Genomic DNA, 24409 nt, shown 5'->3' with positions numbered 1-24409 from the left:
GACACGCGTAACTGCACGGCGGCACTTTGAAAGATTGGCGAACCACAACACTTTTCCCCACTTTGAATTTTTTTCACTGGTCTTGATGGAGGTGGCCTGTAGATTGGTAACGTCCATAGGTGTTGTTTGACTGGCCATAAAGTCTCGAGGAGGATGCTTCCGTACGGATGGAAGTGTCCCCGATGATAATGTGTCGAGATGAAAGGAGACGTGGGGGTCGAATCTGCTGGGGCCCCGTGCCCCAAACTGCCCACTGCAGCAAGTCCGGTTATTATAACATGAGACATGGGCAATGTGTCGGCATCCGTAGGAGAAGGAGGCGAGTAGAGTTGCTCCGACAGATGGTGGTCTTCTGGTTCCTGCATGGGCACGTCTCCTGGTGGCGTCAGTTCCTGTGCTGGCACAGAGATGATGGTGAGAGGGCTGCGTTGCGAGTAATGAGAGATTCCAAGATCCCGAGTGTCAGGTAGAGCCGAAGGTGGTGTAGCAGCATTCGAAACAGGCTCTGCCGGCACACGAGGCCGAAGCTGGCCCAAACGATGCACTGCAACACCCGTGTCTGTCTGGATATCATACAGGCGTCGGCCACGGCGTCGTAAGATGCGGCCAGGACTCCATTTTGGCCACCTGCCATATACCCGTACCCATACAAGGTCGCCGGCGGTGAACCGGCCAAGCGAAGGCACCCACGGCCGTGAGGTGGAAGGCCGCAGAAGATGAAGTAGTTTCCTCATCTGAGCCTCACCGTTTGACTGTGGATGGAATGGAGGGGCCATGACATGCATGATGCCGTGATGGGCACAAAAATCCACAAAATCGGAAGAGGCAAATTGCGAACCATTATCAGTAACAAGAGTAGAAGGAAGGCCCTCAAAAGAGAAAATGCGAGCTAGAGCATTGGCGGTTGCCGCAGTGGTAGGCGACATGCAACGGACAATGAAAGGAAAGTTAGAGTAGGCGTAAATAACAAGAAGTTAATAAGTACCGAAAAAAGGTCCTGCGAAGTCAGCATGAAAATGCTCCCAGGGCTTCTCAGGTGAAGGCCATGGTGACAAAGATGACTTCGGGGCGGCGGCCTGTGACGCACAAGGGCCGCAGGCAGTCACCATGTGTGCGGTTTCAGAGTCGATGCCAGGCCAGTACACATGACAGTGCGCCAGAGATTTTGTGCAAGAGACACCCCAGTGCCCTTGGTGAAGGAGGCGGAAGACCGAAGCATGCAAAGACGCACATACCATAAACCGCGGCGAAGCATTTTTGGTGGAAAGGAGGATAACACCATCCCTAGCCATGAGGCAACTAGCACAAAATGTGTTAGTTCCGCAACAGATCATACGTCTTAGCGGACGGACGATCTGGCCAACCCTTCTGAATACAGCGTAAAACCCGTGAGAGGGTAGGATCAGAACCCGTAGCAGCCGCCAGCCGGTCCCCGGTGATGGGTAACCCGTCCACAACCCACTGCTCAGCAACATCCAGGTGGAAATACAAAGGTTCGTCCTTATCGAATGCCAGATCAGGACCCATGGGAAGATGAGACACTGCATCAGCATTCGCATGTTGAGCCGTTGGCCAGAAATGAATCTCATAATTGAAATAAGACAAGTAAAGAGCCCAACGATAGAGGTGGTGTGCAGCCGCAGTTCCTTAACAGATGTAGGGCGAGGTAGGGCATAGATCGCAGCAACAGTTCGCTAAAGTGGACGATAACCATCCCGAGAGAGTTGAAACCCCAAGTACGTGATAGATGCCTGAAACAGTTTTGATTTCTGAAGATTACACTTAAGACCGGCAGTCTGTAAGACATGAAAAAGTGTGTGGAGATTCTGAAGATGTTCTTCAATGGTGGAGCCAGTGACAACAATGTCGTCCTGGTAATTTATACACCCAGGGACAGGGAGCAATAATTGTTCTAAGAATCGCTGAAAGAGAGCAGGGGTGCTAGCAACCCCAAATGGCAAGCGTTGGTATTGATAGAGGCCGAAAGGCGTGTTAAGGACCAGAAACTGCCAGAAAGCAGTGTCAAGAGGAAGTTGATGATAAGCTTCTGACAGGTCAAGTTTACAAAAACACTGGCCTCCAGCAAGCTTAGTGAACAATTCTTCAGATCGGGGCACAGGGTAAGTGTCGATGAGGCATTGAGCATTTACAGAGTGGCTTTGAAATCACCACAGAGACGAATATCACCATTGTGCTTAGCAAAGACAATGACAGGAGAAGACCACTCACTGGAAGTGACAGGAAGCAAGACCCCTGAAGCAGTGAGACGATCCAGCTCCCATTTTACCCAATCACGAAGGGCCACAGGAATGGGACAGGCCCGAAAAAACTTAGGCCGAGCAGTGGGTTTGAGCATAATATGAGCTTCAAAGTCGTTTGCACGGCCTAACCGAGGAGAAAAAAGGGGTGAAAATGTCGTCGACAAGGAATCCAATTGAGCATAAGGAATAGCATCAGAGATGATATTGACAGAGTCATCTATGGAGAATCCAAAAACGCGAAAGGCAACGAAAACAAAAAGATTGTCCACGTTACTAGGGTTGACCACAAATATGGGAACAGTGCAAACGACGGATTTGTAAGATACCTCAGCATTAAATTGTCCCAAGAGAGAAATCTTCTGTTTATTGTACGTCCGTAATTGCCTTGTGACAGGTGATAGGACTGAAGAACCCAACTGAAGATACGTCTGAGAACTGATGATAGTGGCAGCAGAACCAGTATCCACCTGCATGCGAACATCCCGACCAAGGATTTGGACAGTGAGGAATAACTTCCCTGAAAGGGAAGAAGTACAATTGACAGACAACACAAATCAGAATCAGCACCATGTTCATGAACTTCAGGTATGCAGTCGGATTTGCAAACGGATGACACATGACCCTTCTTTTTGCATTTGTAACACACGGCCCAACATTGGGGACAATCCTCCCGTGAATGTTTCGTAAAACACTGCCGACATGAAGGAAGTTGCTGTGGGTTTTGCTGCAGTTTCTTAGAGGTTTGTTTATGGTTAGGCCGAGGCTGCACTTGGGAGCATACTGTGGCCACGCCGGCCAGCAGGGACATGCCGCACACTTCGTCAACAGCGCACAGAGGTTGTACTTCCCTGATGTCACCCCACACCTCTATTTGCGCTCTAGCAGCATGAGAAATTTCAAAAGACTGAGCAAAGGATAGAATTTCATCTAGAGTCGGATTTGCCAACTGAAGGGCACGTTGCCTAACTTCTGTGTCGAGCGCCGACCATATAATAGCATCTCGTACCATGGAATCGACGTAGGATTCTTTGTGAACATCAGTAACAAATTGACACCTTCGACTGAGGCAGTGAAGTTCAGCAGCCCAAGCGCAATAGGATTGATTCGGTCATTTTTGACAATGACAAAAGGCAACACGAGAGGCTACCACTTGCGTATGCATTTGAAAATATATGGACAGAAGTGAGCACATTTCAGCAAAGGACAAAGACGCAGGATCTTTCAAAGGAGCCAACTGCGACAACAACCGATACATTTGAGGTGAAATCCATGAAAGGAACAGAGACTTACATGTTTGGTCATCCACGACATGAAATGACAAGAAGTGCTGTCAAAGACGTTTTTCATAATCAGACCATTCTTCCATCGTCTCGTCGTAAGGAGGAAAAGGAGGTAGAGACAACGATGAGAGACGCCTCGCATTTGATGCCGTGACGAAATCACGAATCGCAGATGTGAGAAGCGTTTTCTGTTCAATGAGCGCTTGCAATAGTTGCTCTAAAGTAGCCATGGGAACCAGTGAGTCAACGATGAAAAAGAAAAATTCACTACCTCATCACCAATTGTTGTAACGTCAAGTTGAACAAATATATTTCTAGGACGACACAATACATGTAAGTTACAGATCAAGTAAACAAAGTAAGGCGTGTGTACACTGTAACAGTCAAATCAGCACTGAGTCCAAGTCTAGCGGCCGCTGGCTGCCTGATCACTTAGGTGGTGCATCTCCTGCTTGGCTGGCAGACAGCGCCGCATGTAGAGGATGCGCGTAACTGCGCGACGGCACTTTGAAAGATCGGCGAGTCACAACAGTATGTTACCTATCTGCAGAAAAAAGGTTCAGAATTTGTGTTCCCTGTTGTCCCAGATGAGTCAGTAGTGAAGAGGTCTAATATTATCTGACACCTGCCCTTCACAAAAACAACTGGGATACAAAGGCAGGGGAGGTTGCTGCAGTTTAATATTGATTTTGAAATGTTCATTATTCATTAAAATGTCCCACAGGTTAATGTTGATGTTTATGACACTTATAAAGGAATAAATAAAACTTGTTGGCAGAAATTTGGGGTTACTTGTATCAAAAACACGCTGTCTGCTTTTACCTCATGCAGTTTCAGCCAGTGAGCACACTTATGCTGCCATTGGGTAAATGTGGGCAGATTGCATGTAGTCAAAATGTTGAACATGCAAAGAATTACTTTACTCCTTCTCTTACTGTGCAAACTGGTTAACCCAAAGACGTCAAACAGATTTAAGATAAATCATGAAACAAAGTGTCTACATTTACATCTACACCTATAATCTGCAAACCACTACTACATGTGCATGGCAGTGGTATGTGCCACTGTATCCATTATTAGGCATTCTTCCCATTTCATTCATGATCAGAGTGCAGGAAGAATGATTATCTGAATACCTCTGCAAGTGTTGTAATTATTCTAATCTTATCCTCAGAATCGCCATGTGAGTGATACATAGATGGTTGCGGCATATTCATTGAGTAATCATTTAAAGTTGGTTTTTGAAATTTTGTTAGTAGACATTCTTGAGATAATTTATTTTCAACTGCCTACCACTTCAATTTCTTGAGCATAAGTGTGAAACTCTTCCATGGGTCAAACAAACATGTGACCATTCTTGCTGCTCTTCTCTGTATACATTCAATGTCCCTTGTTTGCCCTATCTGCAAAGGTTCCACATATTTTAGCAATAGTCTAGAATGGATCGTATGAGTGCTTTGTAAGCAATCTCCTTTGTAGACTGGTTGTACTTCCCCAGAATTCTACCAATAAACAGAAGTCTACCACCAGCTTTACTCATAACTGAGCCTATGTCATCATTCTATTTCATATGCCTACAAAGTGTTACAACCGGACATTTGTATGAGTTGGCCAAATCCCAACTGTGACTCATTCAATTATAGTCATAGGATACTACACTTTTTTTAGTTTTGTGAAGTACACAATTTTAAATTTCTGAACACTTAAAATGCATTGTCAGTCTTTGCATGACTTTGAAATCTTAGCAAGACCTAACTCAATATTTACAAAACTTCTTTCAGACAGTACTTCAATACAGAAGACCGCATCACCTGTAAAAAGTCCGAGTTTACTATTAATGTTCTCAACAAGGTTATTAATATACAATACAAACAGCAAGTGTTGAAATGCACTTTCTTTGGGCACACCTGAAGTTACTCCTGCATCTGTTAATGACTCTCCATTCAAGATAACACGCTACTTCCTCCCTGCCAAAAACTGCTCAATGTAATCACGAATTTCACTTGATAACACATATGATCATACTTTTGACAGGAATGGTACCGAGGCAAATGCTTTTCGGAAATCAAGAAATACTGCATCTACACGACTGTATGGATACAAGACTTTCAGTATGTCATGTGGGAAAAGTTACTAACTAACTAGTGCAAGCTGGGTTTCACGTGATCAATGTTTTCAGAATCTATGCCGGTTGGCATACAGGAGGCCATTCTGTTCAAGACACCTCATTATGTTTGAGCTCAGAATATGTCCTAAGACTCAAATTGATGTCAAAGATGTTGGACAGTAGTTTTATGGATACTTCTACTACCCTCCATGCAGATGGGTGTGACCGCTACTTTCTTCCAACTAATGGTCATGTGTTTTTTTTTTTTTTTTTGGTTTGAGGAATATGTGACAGGTTGTAATTAGAAGAGGGATTAACTTGGCTGCAAATTCAGAATATAATCTGAAAGAGATTCCACTGGGCCCTGGACCTTTGGTCAATTATAATGATTTCAGCTATTTCTCAACACTATTGACCTTACTATTGATTTCATTCATCTCTTCAGTGGCACTAGGATTCAAGTGGGGCATTTCATTTGGGCTTTCCTTTGTAAAGGGACATTTGAAATCAGAGATAAGGGTCATTCCATGTTAAGTCACCCAGGCCTTGACACCAACCATGCCAGATTTTGATGAAACTTTGTACAATTACTTCTTTTATCATCCTGAAAGCACTTGTAATTTTTTTCCCTCTATCTCTTATAGTTTTTTTTAATAAATTTTTAAAGTTTTTAGATTTGGCGTTGCTTCAGCAGTCGGAAATCGTAACTTAATTGTGTCCTCACAACTAAAAAATTGTGTATATTAAAGAATACTCAAGATATCAGTATGAAATTTTGGAATAAGTTTATGTATTATATCTAAATGTTAAAAAAAATACCAAGAAGATATATTAAAATCTTCCAAATGAAAAAAATTTACAAGTTTTTTTTTTTTATTTTTATTTTATTTTTTTTATTTAAGCTAACGGATGTTTAGTTAACATGTTTAATAGTTATCTAATTTTTAAAATAATATTAATTATATTTTAAAAATAAAAAGTACCAAGTGACTTAGACACCGAAAATAAGTTTTTGTCTTCTTGGAGTAACAATGTACGCTTGGATTTTGTTTTGCTACTCCTGTGTTTTGAAGTAAAAAATTATTACAGTGTTAAATAGTACTTGAATAGTATTTTATTAAGTTTATTCGAACTTTCAGTAAGTACTGTTGCTTAGTTTACAGAGATTCTTTTCCAATATCCTATAAAAGTAACCAGAACAGTAATCAGACCAAAAGTGAAATCAGTATGTCAGATATTCAAACCTGTAGCGTAGGGTTATTTAAAAAATCTGACTGTTTCCAAACAACCCACACACCTTCAAAAAAGTTACAACTGGTATCTGAATTGAGTGAGGAAGATAAAGATTTGATCCACTTACGATCTGGAATTAATCTGTGTGAATTTAAGAATATATGTTCACACCACAGCTACTACTTTTTAAATGTTTTTGAAAAGTATCAAACAACATGTGTAGACCCATTAAAAAAATACAAAAAGCCCATCAAAAAATTGTTGAGAAGTGTAGGCTTGGATCTTTCTAAACAATTACTGACAAAAAATATTAGCATAAAACCTGGAAAAAAGCTTTGCTCAACATGCCATAACTTTTGCGACAAAAAATTAAGAGTTGAAGTCAATGAAAGTGAAACAGATGATGAAGTCATGGTTGAATTAGAATAATTGGAATCCAGAAATGTATCCCTCGTACAAACAAACATTGCTCTTGATAATTCAGGTTTAACACCGATAAAGCTTCATGGCTTGTCAGAACAAAGTAAAGGGTCTTATTTTAAAAGGAAGGTTAGCAGTATTGAAAAAACTGCAAAAAAGGCGGTTAAAATATGATGCACCAAGTTCTGATGATGACGAAGAAGATACAAGCGTGGTTGAGAAAGCAAAGGATTTTGATGTAATGATTTCTCTTATGAAAGAGAAGATTTCATCTGTTGGGAGGTCTAGAAAAATCCAGATTCTGACCTTGGCTCCAGATTCTTGGAGTCGAAGTAAAGTGATGAAAGAATTTAATGTAAGTGAGTACATGGTGCGACAAGCTAGAAAGCTAAAATCTGAAAAGGGTATTTTGGAAACTCCTGGTCCAAACAAAGGTAAAACTCTTTCTGAAAATACAGTAAGACTTGTAACAGATTTTTATGAAAAGGATGAAAGTTCCAGAGTGCTACCTGGAACAAAAGACAAAGTAAGTGTTCAAAAAAATGTGTACATGCAAAAAAGACTCATTGTGTGTAACTTGAGAAAACACTATTATTCTTTCAAATGGAAGAAACCTGAGGTAGAAGTAGGATTTTCAAGATTTTGTTTCTTGAGACATAAATGGTGTATCCTTGCTGGTGCTGCAGGCACACACACTGTATGTGTATGCACTATCCACCAGACTGTTAAACTATTGTTGGATGCTTTGAAAATTGAAGAATCTTATAAAGACCTAATTAAGATGCTTGTGTGCAACATGGAAACCCAAAACGCATGCTACATCATTGCGACAGCTGTCCTGCAAATACTGCACTAACTGAGTACTTAACTGAAAAACTAAGTGAAGATTATGATTTAGAAGAAGAAATTGTAATCAGTCAGTGGGTTAACACAGAAAGGGCAGAAATGATCAAACAGTCTATCAGTGTTGAAGACTGCATTTCTTTATTGGTTAGGTAATTGGAAAAGCTCATCCCGCACTCATTTATAGCAAAATCCCAATCAGCAGCCTTTAAAAGGTAGGTGTGTGTGTGTGTGTGTGTGTGTGTGTGTGTGTGTGTGTGTGTGTTTGCGTGCGCGCAAGTGTATACGTGTCCTTTTTTTCCCCCTAAGGTAAGTCTTTCCGCTCCAGGAATTGGAATGACCCCTCACCCTCTCCCTTAAAACCCACATCCTTTCGTCTTTCCCTCTTTCCTGATGAAGCAACCGTCGGTTGCGAAAGTTTGAATTTTGCGTGTATGTTTGTGTGTCTATCGACCTGCCAGCACTTTTGTTTGGTAAGTCACATCATCTTTGTTTATATATAGTATCATTTTTATCTTCAAATATGCGTAATAAATAAACTTGCTGCAAAAATTCATGTTGTTATCTAAATGAATTTTTAAGATAAGCAATTTTAAAGTTTTGAATACAAATTAAATTTACCATTTCCATTTGAGCCAAATTTCATGAAAATCTAAGGAGGTGAGTGTAAAATTTATTTTTTATTGGGTGATTTGATCTGGAATGACTCATAAGCATTTCAGCTTCTGTTTTACTACACTCAATTTCAGTTCTTGTCTCCTTTGCTACAGACTGGACACTAATAACCTTTACACACACACCAGAATTTCTTGTGAAAGATCATTTGATAATATTCTGCTACAATACTCACTGATATCATCTTGACAACCGAACTTTTTTTTTTTCCACCATCTATCTATCTATAGTTCTGTGCTTTGTTTTACACCTATTATGCAGCAGTCTCTGTTTCTTTAGAAGTTTCTTAACAGTGACTGTATACCATGGAGGGTCCCTCCCATTACAAACTATTCTTCTGGGTAAATATCTATCCATAAAATGGTCAACTATTCTTTTGAACCTGACCATAGTTCCTCTACATGCTCCTGGCTGCACTGGAAGTTTCAAGTTCATTACTGAGATAGGACACAATTCATTTTTGATCTAGTTTACTGAACTCATATCTTTCTGCTTGTTTTCGTTGTCCTGTGTACTTTAGTAATCATTGTTGCCACAACAACTTCATGATCACCGATACCAATTTTTATGTGGGCATTGTCAAGTAGGGCAGGTCTATTTGTTGCTATTAGATCCAATATACTTCCATCATGAATGGGGTTCCAAGCTACGTATTCCAGGTAGTTTTCAGAGCTGTTTTAGGTGACCGCTCAAGCCTCACCCTCCTCTACATATAACAGGTGTATTCTAAGTAGGCCTGCTTTAATGGCATCTGTGCTAAGCTCCCCCTCCCCCCCCCCCCCCCCCCACCCCACCACACACACACACACACACACACACACACACACACACACACACACACAAAAGATTAACATTGTACAGTACAAAAGCTATGTATTATTTAAAGGTATGTAGCTAAAACGAATATCCCGATTTACTTACAGGCAGTATAAGACAACACCAACGAATACAAACAGATAATTGCTTTGAAAATACTCGATGTTCTTCACAATTCTCCTTGTCAGTCGGGGCAAGCTCCGTGGGGCCTGGAAGTTTGATGTGTTGATGAAAACCATCCATGGTCTAACAGTTTCCTTACGCTTCCCGAACCATTCACGGGCAGCGGGTGGGGATAGCAAAATGTTGGCTGGCAACTGGAACATACTGATTGCATAGTTTTGTCAATAATTTTTTGATGTGAAATGGAAAGAAAATATATTTCTCGTGATTGCTCTGTTGTTATAACACGTCACTGAATTCTGTATTTTACACTGATAGCCTTATTATAACGCTAGCATTTTATATTTCCTCAAGAACTTGCACTTCTTAACTAAAATATTATATCTTCACCTGTCTGATTATAATTTTAACATACTTTTTATTAATAAACAGTCTTTCACGTACTTATTCCCCGTCTGTTTCTCCTCTTGAGTAGTAATTAAACCGCTGACCTCAATATCCATCTCGTTCATACTGCTGACAGAAGCTAAACAAAACGTATGCGGTATTTACGTACAAAAGCCTTTAGCAGTGTTGATTTATGTGGCAGACTGTCTCGGGCTTATATTATTTGTACTGTTGTAATGTTTGTACCATTGTTTACAAGAGTTAAGACAAATGCGAATCAGTTTTTATGGCGGCTGCGCAAAACCGCAAATGCTACGTGCCTGAAGGGCGTAGCCCACGTATGGCAAGAGTTTTTTCTTAGGAAAATAAAAAAAACTCGAACTATTCCGCAACGAAAAGCTGTGTTTCGATGGGGTGTAATAGAAGGGCGAGTCAAATACTTAAGCCAGTCTACTCTTCGGCTTGATTACAGCCAAGTAAGTGCTTAAAAACCGAAATCATCCAAAGGGAAGTATAATCCCATGAAACCAATGCGTTGAGTTACTAAAATTGTACCGTGTAGTAGGATTACTGTATGCATATTCTTCACGTGATGGGGAGGTAAGTTATAACTGAAGAGAAACTGAGACAGTGAGCACAAATGATAATTGTTTTGTTTATATTTTATACTGACCTGTTGTATACTATTTGATACAAAGAAGTTTAGCGATTCAGATCATGTTGGCAAATACATTCAGAAACCGAAATCATTAAAACTTAAACAGTCTAATCGTATTTCGTGGAGTGCAATATAATAACATGCTATCTGTTAGGTGTGCGTTTGAACTTTCTCACAAGTTATTGAACATTTCAGATCATAATATAATGTAATGATATCATTTTTATGCATAAGGAGAATTAGCTTAAAATAAAATAAGCAATCTGGGTTTGTAAAATGAACTTATGTAATTATACCATTCTGCCTCGTTTTGGCCTCAATGACAGTTGGTATACTGTGATAGTTTAAATGACATGTATAATGAAGTTCACAGCGAGTGGGCCTTGTGCCAGAGAGGGACCCATTCAAGTAAAAGGGTTCAACGGAAGTGTACGATTCCATCCATCTGCTTTGACCTATGGCGTAAGAGTAATTTTAATTTTCATAGTTTCATGTGCAGGTATTTGTTTTTTGGTATCATCAGCTGTGGTCAAGGGAAATGTCTGATTCCAATTTCCATATTGTTTGCTGTAGGCATTGGTGTTTTGGTATTGTCAGTTGCAGTTGACCTATATAGGTCAAGGGAGGTATCCGATTCCTATAGATTTTGTAATTTTTTTTCATTTTGTTTGTTTTGTGATTGTGGTGTGATTTTTTTTTTTTTTTTTAACTGTTATATTTAGCTTGTCCCCTCCCTAAAACCCTCAGTTTCCTGTGGTTGTCTTGTTAGTTTGTCCAAGTCCTGTAGATTTGATAATTTTTTTTGGTCCGTCATTTTGTGTGTTTTGGAACCGTGGTGTGTGTGCGTGTTTCAGTTTCCCGCAGTTGTCCCGTTAGTTTGATTGTATTTTAGGAGGGAGATGTTATTGTCTTATTTATATGGATTCATGTTCTTTGCCGTGTGTATGTAGTGATATCATTGGCACCATATTGCAGACACTTAAAATAGTCATTTCCGCCATACTGATGATGTCATGGGTCAAAGTAGATGGGTGGAATCGGACACCTCCGTAATCCCACCTGATGGAATACTATTACGATTCCACATAGAGGATGCGAAAGAGCTTGCTCCTCTTCTGGCAGCAGTGTGCTGTAGTAAACTTAGGAATGAAGTATTCCTAGTGATAGAAAAAAAATTTGCTAGTTTTCCCATTTTCAAGAAAGACTGTACTGTAGTATGCTTAGGAATGAAGCATTCCTAGTGACTGGAAAAAGCATTGGTGGACAGGTGTACACAACTGTAGGTATACATTGTTGATGCCAGTGTGTTGTAGAACTTCAGAGCCCATTTTATTCTCATGTATTATAACATTACTGGAAAGTCTTGTATGAATCAACGTGGTGTATGCAAACAATGATCATGTGAAACTCAGCTTGCTCTGTTCTTACACAAGACCCAGAAGTTAGTAGAACTCAGGTTGATATGTCCCCTGACTTAAAGAAGGCCTTCAACACACTTCTGCACTGTCACCTAATGAACAAAATATAAATATATACAGTATCCGACAATATTTGTGATTTTAACAGCAGACAGAACAAAGTGTGTCATTCTTAATGGAGAGAAATCGTCTCAAACAAATGTAATTTCTTAACAGAGAAGTGTTGTAGGACTATTGCTGTTCACTACGCACACAAATAACTCGGCATATAATGTCAGAAGTCTCAAGAGATTGTTTGTGGCTGATGATATTGTGTACAGAGGAATCACAGTGCTAGACAACTTTATTGACATGGAAGAAGACTCGCAGAGGATCGGTGAGGGTGAAAGAAAAATGCTGTTGAAACCCCAACACACACACAAAAGTAACATACACTGTATCGAAAGTCATGGAATACTTCCTAATATTGTATCGGACTTCCTTTTGCCTGCCATAGTGCAGCAACAGGACATGGCATGAACTCAACAGGTCCCTTGCAAAAGTATTAAGCCATGGTGCCTCTATAACCATATATCCTCTATAACCATCCATAATTGCGAAAGTGCTGCCAGTGCAGGATTTTGTGCATGAACTGATCTATCAGTTACATCCCATAAATATTTGATGGGATTCGTGTCAGGCAATTTGAGTGGCCAGATCATTCACTCGAATTGTTCAGAATGTTCTTCAAACCCGTTGTGAAAAAGTGTGCCCCAGTGACATGGCACACTGTCATCCATAACAATTCCATCATTATTTGGGAACATGAAATCCATGCATGACTGAAAATGGTCTCCAAATAGCCAAATGTAACTATTTCCAGTCAATGAACACCCAGACCATTATGGAGCCACACCAGCTTGCACAGTGCCTTGGTGACAACCTGGGTCCATGGCATCATGGCGGTTTCCACCACACTCGAATCCTACCACCAGCTGTTACCAACTGATGTCAGGACTCATCTGACCAGCCTAGAATTTTCCAGTCATCTAGGGTCCAACTGATATATTCATGAGCCCAGGAGAGACATTGCAGTCGATGTCATGCTGTTAGCAAAGGTACTTGCGTCAGTTGTCTGCTGCCATAGCCCATTAATGCCAATTTCGCCACACTGTTGTAATGGATATGTTCGTTATGCATCCCACATTGATTTCTGTGGTTATTTCACGCACTGTTGCTTGTATGTTAGCACTGACAACTCTATGCAAATGCTGGTGCTATCAGTCATTAAGTGAAGGCTGTCAGCCACTGCGTTGTCCATGGTGAGAAGTAATGCCTGAAATTTGTTATTCTCGGGGCACCCTTAACACCTCAGAATACTGACTTCTCTAATGTTTTCTGAAATGGAATGTCCCATGCATCTAGTTCCAACATTCCCCAGTCATAGTCTGTTAATTCCCGTTGTGCTGTCATACATCTGAAACCTTTTCACGTGAATCACGTGAGTAGAACTGACAGCTCTTTGAATGCAGTGCCCTTTTATACCTTGTGTATGCGATAGTACTACCATCTGTATATGTGCGTATTGTTATCCGTGAGTTTTCTCACCTCAGTATGTTGCTCATAAGTAGATGGCAATATCTGGTAGTGTATAATTGCATAATCACTGAAAAATCACCAGAAGCAGTCACATCCATTAAATATCTGGGAGTATGGATATGGAATGATTTGAAGTGGAACAATCACGTAAAACTAATTGTTGGAATGGGAGATTCATTAGAAAGATCCTCATAAAATGTAGTCCACTCACAAAGTAGATAGCTTACAAAACCTTCATTTGACTTGAATATTGCCTGTCCCACTCCAGAGAAACACTGTTAAAATTTCATGAGTCTATGTTTCTAAAAGAGTCAATCCATATGTTGCTCACTGCTATCTTTAGTTCAGGAAAATACTGTCAATGCAAAATTAGAGATTTCAGCTTACACAGAGGCGTACCACAATCATTCTTCTCATGCACCATTCGCTACTGCACCAGGAAATTGGTTATATACCAAGTACCCTCCAGCGCGCAACATAATATGGTCTGCAGAGTATAGATATGTAGAAGCTGTTTGCTGTGAACAGTAATAAGCCAGTTCCATTATTCTCCTGTCTCTATGGATGTATTTGGCCTTCTGTCAGTATACTTTTGTTGTAAGCAAATATCACAATTTTTGAAGAGATGTCCAATGTCTTAAGACATTATTACTACTCAGGGCATATATTGGTTGAAAGCACCGATGATGGCTGTTAATCAGTTGAAATTGTTTGGAAAAGTGAATAAATAAAACATTATTTTGCTACTGGTTGCTGCATATTTGGCAATTTTATGTTGATGTCAGCACAAGAACTGCCAGGCCAAGCTTATTGTCGCCAACAAGTCAACATGGCGGTCAGTGGCTCTGCCCATACAGTGCTTTGTGTACCTCCTCCATAACAGTGTTGAGCACTATTTTACTTTGATAGCCATGCCAGCTTGTCTGTCCTCCATATTGATGTCTGCTAATAGGGCTACTAAATGTGTTACCTCCTTAAAAGGCCACTTAGGGCTGAAAATGACCTGACTTCTGCCACAACCTCCATCACAAATCTGGAGCGAGCACAATACGTCTTAGTCACGGATCAACAAGCAAAGCAGGCAACAGTGACACAGCTAGCTGAGCCAGAAGGACAGAAGATTGTGTGGGCTGTGGTAGTGCTTGATCTGCCTGCATTGGCTGAAGCAATGACTTATCTGTTGGCAAATGGGGAAAGGAGAAAGCTGGGTCAAATTGTATGCCCCCTCCAATCTGTAGTAGTGGGAGGTACCCAACCAGCACCCAATTCTGCGGTCGAAGATAGACCAGCAGAGGACACTGTTGGGATGGCACCAGGTAAGCATGCTGCTGCAATTGGGAGCCTCCCACCACAAGAATCCTGCGACAGGCTTAATCTCCTGTTTGGATTGGTGGCAGCTGCATCAATGATCCAACAGGTCACAAAAGCAGCTGGCTGAAATGACGGGTCAGCTGCTCCCCACCAACATCCACCACATACAAATGGTGACCTTTGTAGCCTACTGTGACACATGGCAGCCAATCCTGCTGACGATCGAAAGACCAAGCCCTAAAGGCAGCCCTATGAGGAAAATGCAGTGTGCTCCGATGGTCCGGGGCCTGCAACTTGGTGTGCAACAGAACCATGTGATCTAAAATTAGAGCCGCAAAAGACCTTGTGGCTGGCACCCATGCAAGCATTCCGACAAATTGCATCTGTTAACAAGCATAGCCTGATACATGGCAAGATTACTAGGTAGTGGGTCATCATGGGATGAGGCAGACATGGACTTTGTTTTGAGTATTGAACCTTTGCAGAAATCACATCCCCCTCCCAATTAGAAACTGGGTGAAATGGGACAGTCAGATGCTGAATACCATTGCAAATGCAAAAATCTGCAAACTCCTGTGGCAAAAAATGCTAACTGTTGTCAGAGATGAGAGTCCAGGGACAGCCCTCAGTAGCAGAAATGAGTGACAACACATGAATAGTTGCTGATGACAGTTCAGCAACGTACTAGAAATTTGACAACACATCGACCACTGACAACTACGTGCTTCCCAAAAGAGGCGTGCAAAGTCGGTGTACAGCCCGTCCCAAGGGTGCTCCAAAACTGGCCAAAGGGGAAACCGATGTGGCAGTGCAGCCTGGTTCTCTGTACAGACCCTGCGAGCCCATACAAGGTGTTCAATATTGTGACCAGTTATTGGCTAGTAGCAGCTGATGGCCAAAGTTTTCATATGAGATGTGCCCCAGTGTGACACCTGCAGCAGCTGGAGTGTGCAAGGATGCAGTGTGAGAGGCATGACTACTTGACGTCTTTGCTCCTACGTGACAAGAATGAGCATCCTGTGGGCATCACTGAGCCAATTAGGTAGCAGAAAAAACAACCCATTTTTTTTTAAAGAAATATATATATGTGCATCCTTTTAGCAGGATGTCTCTGTGATGACGGCTGTTTACTATCTTGACAAAAAATAAAAACACCTACAGCTGTCCTTATGATTTTATTTTATTTTGTCACTACCAGTTTTGACATTTTGTTGCGTCGTCTTTAGGCTGTCTTGATGCGGTATAGGTGGATACGATCCCCATGCATAACCCATCAGTTGACAGCCTTACTGGATTCACAGATAATCTGAAACTCACGTCTTAGCACTCCAACCATCAACTGTCAACTGCAAACTACAAATTGCTTACTTCATTAATGAGCATATTGCATCAGCCACATGGGATTCATGGTGTGTTGACCTCAGTGATTACGCATCGGCTTATCGCTCTGTGTTTACAAACAGACGCTCGGATGTGTGTGCTGCTAGAGTGACTACAGCAAGCGTACGGCATTACACACCAACTTCAGACTTAGAAAATTTCTGATCGTTAGTGTCAGCCAAGAACCTGTAGATGTACATCGAGAACCAGGGGCTCAAGGATGCAACAGTTTTGTATATACAAGTAATGATTTTGTTAAGAAGGCGTCAGTCTTCGTACAGCCGCACGTGCAGCAGCATCGATCGCTCACACAGAAGATGCCTCGATATTATAGGAGGAGAAGGCATACCTGCCTTACAGTCTACAAAGCAATAGATAGTATTTCTGTAAATACTGACAATAATGTAGGTGCACAAGTCATCCTCCATGGTCCATCAGTGTTCTGTGGTGGAGCTTTGAACTGATAATGTTCCTCAAAATAAAGTTTCTCATACTCAGTAGAGGGCTTCAAATTCTGCATGCCGCACTGCTGGACAATAATAAGACAGCCTTATCCACTGGATTTATGATACACCTCACCTGGCAGTGCAGCAAGAACTGGCACAGCCAATTCTCCCATCTGTCCATAGAATCACTGAAAACAGCAAATGGCACCAGGTGCGGCAGGGCATCTGATGTGACACCAGCATGGTGTGAGTTCAGATCAATTCTGCATTTTGTTTTAGCAGCTCTTGCTGAATTTGTTATTGTTGTTCCTCAAACTGCAGCTGCTCCTACCAGCATTGCTGGAAAACCAGGTCTGTGGTAGCCACAAATTAATTCTAAGAGAAAAAATTAAACATCACAAACATAAGGCACCCAACATTGCCACTTTTGTATCTGCACAGGTGTAACATTGCCGCAAAACTGTGATTATCAGTACAGATGAAACAATGCTTGCCTATGGTGGATTGACTATTGATCTTGGAAGCAGAACCCCAGAATATGGAACAAAACTTGATGGTCAGTCTACGGGGGGACCAGCAAGTCTGAACACTACATAGAGATGAGCACAGAAGGATGCACAGTGCAACCAGTGCAAAAGATTGAACAACTCAACGAGCAGAATACAGAGCATGGTGTGAGGTGAGGACCAAATCTGAGTATGCTGATGTCAGTGTGAAAACTGCTGGGCCAGGCATATCGCCCCCAGAAATAAACAGCTGGTTCAGTGACTGCCCGTATAACATGTCCTCGGTGACGGCATTCTGCAGTATTCCACTGTAATATCCAAGCTAGCTTATCTGCAACCCTCTTGATGTTCACTGGCAGGGTCACTAAACTACTGTGACGTAGTTAACCGTGCTTGTCTTATCCACCTAGTGCAGAATACCGTTTTACTCAAAAACAACCAGGCAATAGTATCATGCACATTTGGGGTCTTCTTTGTTGTGTCATCAAAATATTAGAGGGGAAGAGATTAGTTGAGTGTAATTTGTCAGCAACTTCCCAGTGAGCAATACCTATGAGGGCATTTGAGGGGGGTGGGAGGAGGAAGCAGTGCTGGAGCATCTTTCTGTTACTTATATTTAGAAGATATAAGTCCTCTGACTTTACAAATTCTGAACAGTTAAACTCTGGTTAAGTAGGTACAGATCTCCGAAACAAATTGAAAAATTAAATTAGGGGGAGCCACTTGTCAAGTATTTCTTGAGCTGCAAATAAACTGTGCAGTTTATTTCTCAAAATGGAATATACCCTGTTAAGAAAGCAGTATGGGTGTTTGTTTCTACAGGGATATCTGGGAAGTAATGAGTGTTTCACTCCAGTTTTAACACTCTCACCTGTGAGGCTGTCTTTTCTGTGGAGGCTGTATTATCTCAACACAAGATTATCATTCAACTTCTACTGTAGATATAAAAAAGATATCTTTCATACTCTAAAATTTTCAGCACCACTATGTGTGTTGTTAGTTATTTAGTTACAAGTTCTGTAGATCATTAGAACAATTTTTTTTATTGAAATAGTGTGGAATGAGTCAGTTTACACATATACATGATACACTACTAGTGTTAATGTTAATGAAGACAATATTTCTTTCAATTCTACTCATGCCACTACCCTTAAAAGCTTCTTTTTTCTATTTAATGCTGTACTGTAGTATGATAAGTGAGTTAGTTGTATTTTTTATCCTTACCTTCTTCTTTCTATGAATCAAGAACCCAAAACAATTGTTGCAGTAGTTTTTGGAGAGCTCAACCATCATAAGACAAGAATTAAAATCAATAACAGTACCTTCAAAATCTGGTACATCATAAACAGGAACATCTAAAGTTTTATGCTCAATTTTTTCTCTATCAATTTGGAGAGGGCCTTTCTCTTTCTATAACACAACAGCAGTCTGCATCAATTGCTTCCTACAAGATCTCAAGGATTGCTTTTAATTTTACATTGTCTGCAGAAGTTGCTGCAGTGTACTGATGTCGTAAGAGCAGGAGCAAATAAATGTCCCAAATGTGAAGATCTTTAACGCCTTGTAGGCTTCCTTGAATTTACTATTGTCGTGGCATCACTGCTGCAGCAACCAAGAGAATTTGACAGTAATGCCAAGAACACTGTTCTCGCAGAGACTAGAATCAACCAGTGGTGGCACAGGGTAGTGTAAACAGTTAAAGGTAATGTGAGGAGTGTGGACAGTAACATAAATTGGTGACTAAGTGTAGAAATGTATCAGTTCATTCAGTCTCTGTTCCCAGCATTTGTAAATGTCAGAACCAATCAGTAACTAAAATGCTATGAACTCTGGAGAAAATAATGTTATCTAAATGTGACGAGAGTGTCTGTTTCTAACTCCTTTGCAGCTAACTTCGTTGGGGCATCTCCACAATAAATTAGGAGACTGAATTTCTCTAAGAGATGTATGATGTGGTGATTGATGCAATACGGTAACACACAGAAATTTCAAGAGACAGTGATTTGCTTACCATTCCCCAAAGGCATGTGGCAGACAGAGTACTTGACATGAGAACCACTCCTGGTGTTACATCAACATGTAGAAAGACTCGTGTAACTATGCTCAACGCAGCATTGCATTAATCAGCTTTGTGTGCTGTTGCTCTGATACAATAATACAACTTGACATGGAGATACTACAAATAAACAGGCTCGATGACCTACAAGGAGAGAAGAGTTGGTGACAGAGCTCAGTAGACCTGTGTATTGGATCAGACAGCCTTGTCAGATAACAATCAATAGAGGTCAGAAATAAGCACCATATACTTGCTTTAAACTCACCAGTGAGTCCTGTGATGTCATCTCTGAACTCGCCATCTCCATGTGTCTGTAAACCCGACTTGTGAGTGTCTGCTGCAAGCCACTTGTCACCTGAGACTGTTGCCGGGTACAAGCAGACTCAAATCTCTAAGGGAGGAGAGCGAGTATACAAGTTTGCAAATATAATCGCAGATCACAGCATTCCTGCTACATATGCAACCATTTTGAAAGAAATTTTCACCATTAAACTGTAAATTACTATTCATTTATTTGGCTGTATAGGCATTCTCAAGTGCAAGTTGAAATGTGACATGACAGAAGCAAGCTATATGCCAATATAACACCTTATCAGATTAATTATTAAAATAAATTACAGATATGAATGATAAGCTATGCATCTCACCATTAGTTCTTAAACACAAGTTTGCTATGACCAAACAGATACCGAAATGGCTTGCTTTTTAGTCAAAGGAATATTACAGTGATGTTGCTTTGTGCCCACTTTTCGTTTGATGCAGCACATACTTTTCACATGATGGAGTTGGAATCAACTACAACGCAACCATTTTGTTTGCATTGGATCTAATTTGTATGTTTTTCGGCTGAAGGATGGACTATAGTGTGAAACGTATTCCAGACATCACCACTCCTCTAATGGAGCATGTCTGCAATTGTCTAGTTTTCATAATTTTTGTCTTACACTCTCCACAGTCTTCCAAAACATGGTTTTGTTAAAGGCCATCTGATTCCGACAATCAGTCATTTCTTGTTGTCAGAGCTACATTTCAACAGCAAGATCTTGTGCTCATCTTCCGTACTAACAATAAGTTGTGATTATCCTTACAGTCCTGCATGCTTCAGTCAAGAATGAGCATGAGCATGAAGCAACTGCAGTGTCACAGTTCCCAGACTTGTCATACTTGCGAAACTGCAGTGGGAACAAAGCAAGCTCTTTAACACTGATGTAATAGTAGCGCCTTGATTTGTGAAGTACGCAGCCAGAACACTGGACTTGTGCTCAATACATTTCTGATATCTATCAGGCGATCACGCTGCATAGGATCAAAGATTCAACATCAACAGGCTGTCAGTGAAAGCCAGAAAACATGAAGTGCCTTCACCAAGATATCACTAGCTATGCCAAGCACATTGCTCTTGCCCTACAAGATCACTGTACACACACCAGTTGACCACCACTGCAGCACTTCATCAACACACTGCTACCAATAGCACACAAGGGCTTAAAACATGAGCACCTCCATTGGACCAGAGATGAAGATGCCATGAATCAATGCCAAAATGTGCCTACCAAATGAGAGCTTGATGTAACCCACAATGCCCAGGTCCCCCCCAGGGGTCTTGCCGCTCTTCGGCGGGTTTGTGCTTGGCTGCCATGAAGCCCCAGCCTTTGCAGCATCTTTCCCCTTCTGTGCTGCATATCTATCCTCTTTCTGTTCTTTTACCCCTCCCCTGCAGAACATGTCTAGGCTGTTTGGGGAAATGTATTCAGAATTTTCGGTAGCCAATATTAGAATACTCTCCACTGTTTTTCGTTCCTTTTTTTTTTTATTTCTTCATTCACCTTCTCCTATCCTTACTCCTCTTCGATGTTTGAGGCTCCTCTTTTTCTTCTTCCTCCCTGTGTGCTCCTGAAGACCGGCTCATGCATCTGACGCGTAACAGATGATTGAATAATCTGTAATTCCCACCCTCGGATCAACAGGCAGGGTTCACACATACCCCTGATACAGGTCAGGCCCAAGGAACGGTGATTGCCTGAGCAGCTACCTTCTCAAATTGCCGATTGGTCCCTTCCCTCTGTCAGGTGTTTGGAAGGTGTGATCTGAAGGTGTGAACGATCTCCCTAAGGCAGGTGCGCTCCCTCCTGAAGTGCCCCCGTCCCCCAATTGGAAGGAGTGTGCCATCAGAGATGCTGGCAATCGTGGGATATTTTCTCACAATGAGCCAATCATCTTCACAACCAACCTCTAAAAAATGTAAACGGAATAGGCTAACAATTCAAAGACCTTCCCAGCTGCCCCAGGTTTCCTCATCGTTTCACATACTGAAAATGGTTAGTCCTTCACTATGGTAAATCCATTTATTATTCAGAAACGTTTTGATGAAATTGCTGGTCCTATGAAATCCTGCTCTCGTTTATGCAATGGTTTTTGCTTTTGGAGACTACTTCTGATTCTCAAGCAGAACAACTGCTTGCAGCTTCGCTTCTGCATGGGTATCCTGTTCGTGTCGAGGCCCATTGAACGCTGAATTATCCCCTTGGTGTTCTTTACACTAGGCTGCTTGATGGTCTGACCGAGGCAGAAATCCAAACATACCTCTCTGATCAGTGTGTCATTGCACTCAATTGGGTAATGAAAAAACTAGAAGCCTCCTTAGTGCCCACATGCATACTCTTTCTCTACATCTACATCCATACTCCAGAAGCCACCTGACGGTGTGTGGCGGAGGGTACCCTGAGAGCTGTGGGCTCTAATCTCTCTGATTTTATCCTCATGGTCTCTTTGCGAGATATATGTAGGTGGGAGCAATATACTGCTTGAATCTTCGGTGAAGGTTTGTTCTCGAAACTTTAACAAAAGCCCGTACCGAGCTAATGAGCGTCTCTCCTGCAGAGTCTTCCACTGGAGTTTATCTATCTCCGTAACGCTTTCGCGATTACTAAATGATCCTGTAGGGAAGCCCGTTGCTCTCAGTTGAATCTTCTCTATCTCTTTTACTAACCCTATCTGGTACGGATCCCACACTGTTGAGCAGTATTCAAGCAGTGGGCGAACAAGTGTACTGTAAACTGCTTCCTTTGTTTTCGGATTGCATTTCCTTAGGATTCTTCCAATGAATCTCAGCCTGGTGTCTGCTTTACCGACGATCAACTTTATATGATCATTCCATTTTAAATCACTCCTAATGCGTACTCCCAGATAATTTATGGAATTAACAGCTTCCAGTTGCTGACCTGCTATTTTGTAGCTAAACGATAAGGGATCTATCTTTCTATTTATCGCAGCACATTACACTTGTCTACATTGAGATTCAATTGCCATTCCCTGCACAATGCGTCAATTCGCTGCAGATCCTCTTGAATTTCAGTACAATTTTCCATTGTTACAACCACTCGATACATGACAGCATAATCTGCAAAAAGCCTCAGTGAACTTCCGATGTCATCCACAAGGTCATTTATGTATATTGTGAATAGCAACGGTTCTATGACACTCCCCTGCGGCACACCTGAAATCACTCTTACTTCGGAAGACTCTTGAGAATGACATGCTGCGTTCTGTTATCTAGGAACTCCTCAATCCAATCACAAAATTGGTCTGATAGTCCGTATGCTCGTACTTTGTCCATTAAACGACTGTGGGGAACTGTATCGAACACCTTGCGGAAGTCAAGAAGCACGGCATCTACCTGGTAACCCGTGTCTATGGCCCTCTGAGTCTCGTGGACGAATAGCGCGAGCTGGTTTTCACATGACCGTCTTTTTCGAAACCCATGATGATTCCTACAGAGTAGATTTCTAGTCTCCAGAAAAATCATTATACTCGAACATAATACGTGTTCCAAAATTCTACAACTGATCGACGTTAGAGATATAGGTCTATAGTTCTGCATATCTGTTCGATGTCCCTTCTTGAAAACGGGGATGACCTGTGCCCTTTTCCAATCCTTTGGAACGCTACGCTCTTCTATAGACCTACGGTACACTGTTGCAAGAAGGGGGGCAAGTTCCTTCGCGTACTCTGTGTAAAATCGAACTGGTATCTCATCAGGTCCAGCGGCCTTTCCTATTTTGAGCGATTTTAATTGTTTCTCTATCCCTCTGTCGTCTATTTCTATATCTACCATTTTGTTATCTGTGCGACAATCTAGAGAAGGAACTACAGTGCAGTCTTCCTCTGTGAAACAGCTTTGGAAAAAGACATTTAGCATTTCGGCCCTTTAGTCTGTCATCCTCTGTTTCAGTACCATTTTGGTCACAGAGTGTCTGGACATTTTGTTTTGATCCACCTACCGCTTTGACATAAGACGAAAATTTCGTAGGATTTTCTGCCAAGTCAGTACATAGAACTTTACTTTCGAATTCATTGAAAGCCTCTCGCATAGCCCTCCTCACACTGCATTTCGCTTCGCGTAATTTTTGTTTGCCTGCAAGGCTTTGGCTATGTTTATGTTTGCTGTGAAGTTCCCTTTGCTTCCGCAGCAGTTTTCTAACTCGGTTGTTATACCACGGTGGCTCTTTCCCATCTCTTACGATCTTGCTTGGCACATACTCATCTAACGCATATTGTACCATGGTCTTGAACTTGGTCCACTGATCCTCAACACTGTCTGTACTTGAGACAAAACTTTTGTGTTGAGCCACCAAGTAGTCTGAAATCTGCTTTTTGTCACTTTTGCTAAACAGAAAAATGTTCCTACGATTTTTAATATTTCTATTTACGGCTGAAATCATCTATGCAGTAACCGCTTTATGATTGCTGATTCCCTGTTCTGCATTAACTGTTTCAAATAGTTCGGGTCTGTTTGTCACCAGAAGGTCTAATATGTTATCGCCACGAGTCGGTTCTCTGTTTAACTGCTCAAGGTAGTTTTCAGATAAAGCACTTAAAAATATTTCACTGGATTCTTTGTTCCTGCCACCC

At 41.4% G+C, this 24409-nt stretch overlaps 1 protein-coding gene across 2 annotated transcripts in view; it reads right to left on the bottom strand.

Moving 5' to 3' along the window:
• The window catches only part of LOC126285017 (prenylated Rab acceptor protein 1), a 53704-nt gene extending 42928 nt beyond the window's left edge, over positions 1-10776 (bottom strand). Inside the window, exons 1-2 of one of the 2 annotated variants that reach the window (XM_049984327.1) lie at positions 10203-10776; positions 9741-9962 (exon numbers count right to left, since the gene is read on the bottom strand). In XM_049984327.1, the coding sequence (XP_049840284.1) occupies positions 9741-9962; positions 10203-10270 (290 nt within the window). In that variant the 5' untranslated portion in view covers positions 10271-10776. Of the gene's footprint in view, positions 1-9740; positions 9963-10173 lie in introns of both variants that reach the window. The other variant, XM_049984328.1, reaches the window with a different exon arrangement.
• Between the last annotated feature and the right edge of the window lie 13633 nt (positions 10777-24409).

Source organism: Schistocerca gregaria, chromosome 8 (assembly GCF_023897955.1).
Source record: "Schistocerca gregaria isolate iqSchGreg1 chromosome 8, iqSchGreg1.2, whole genome shotgun sequence".
Classification (NCBI taxonomy): Eukaryota; Metazoa; Arthropoda; class Insecta; order Orthoptera; family Acrididae; genus Schistocerca; species Schistocerca gregaria.
The sequence above is the reverse complement of the archived record's forward strand: the minus strand, read 5'-3'. Positions and strand labels throughout refer to the sequence as shown.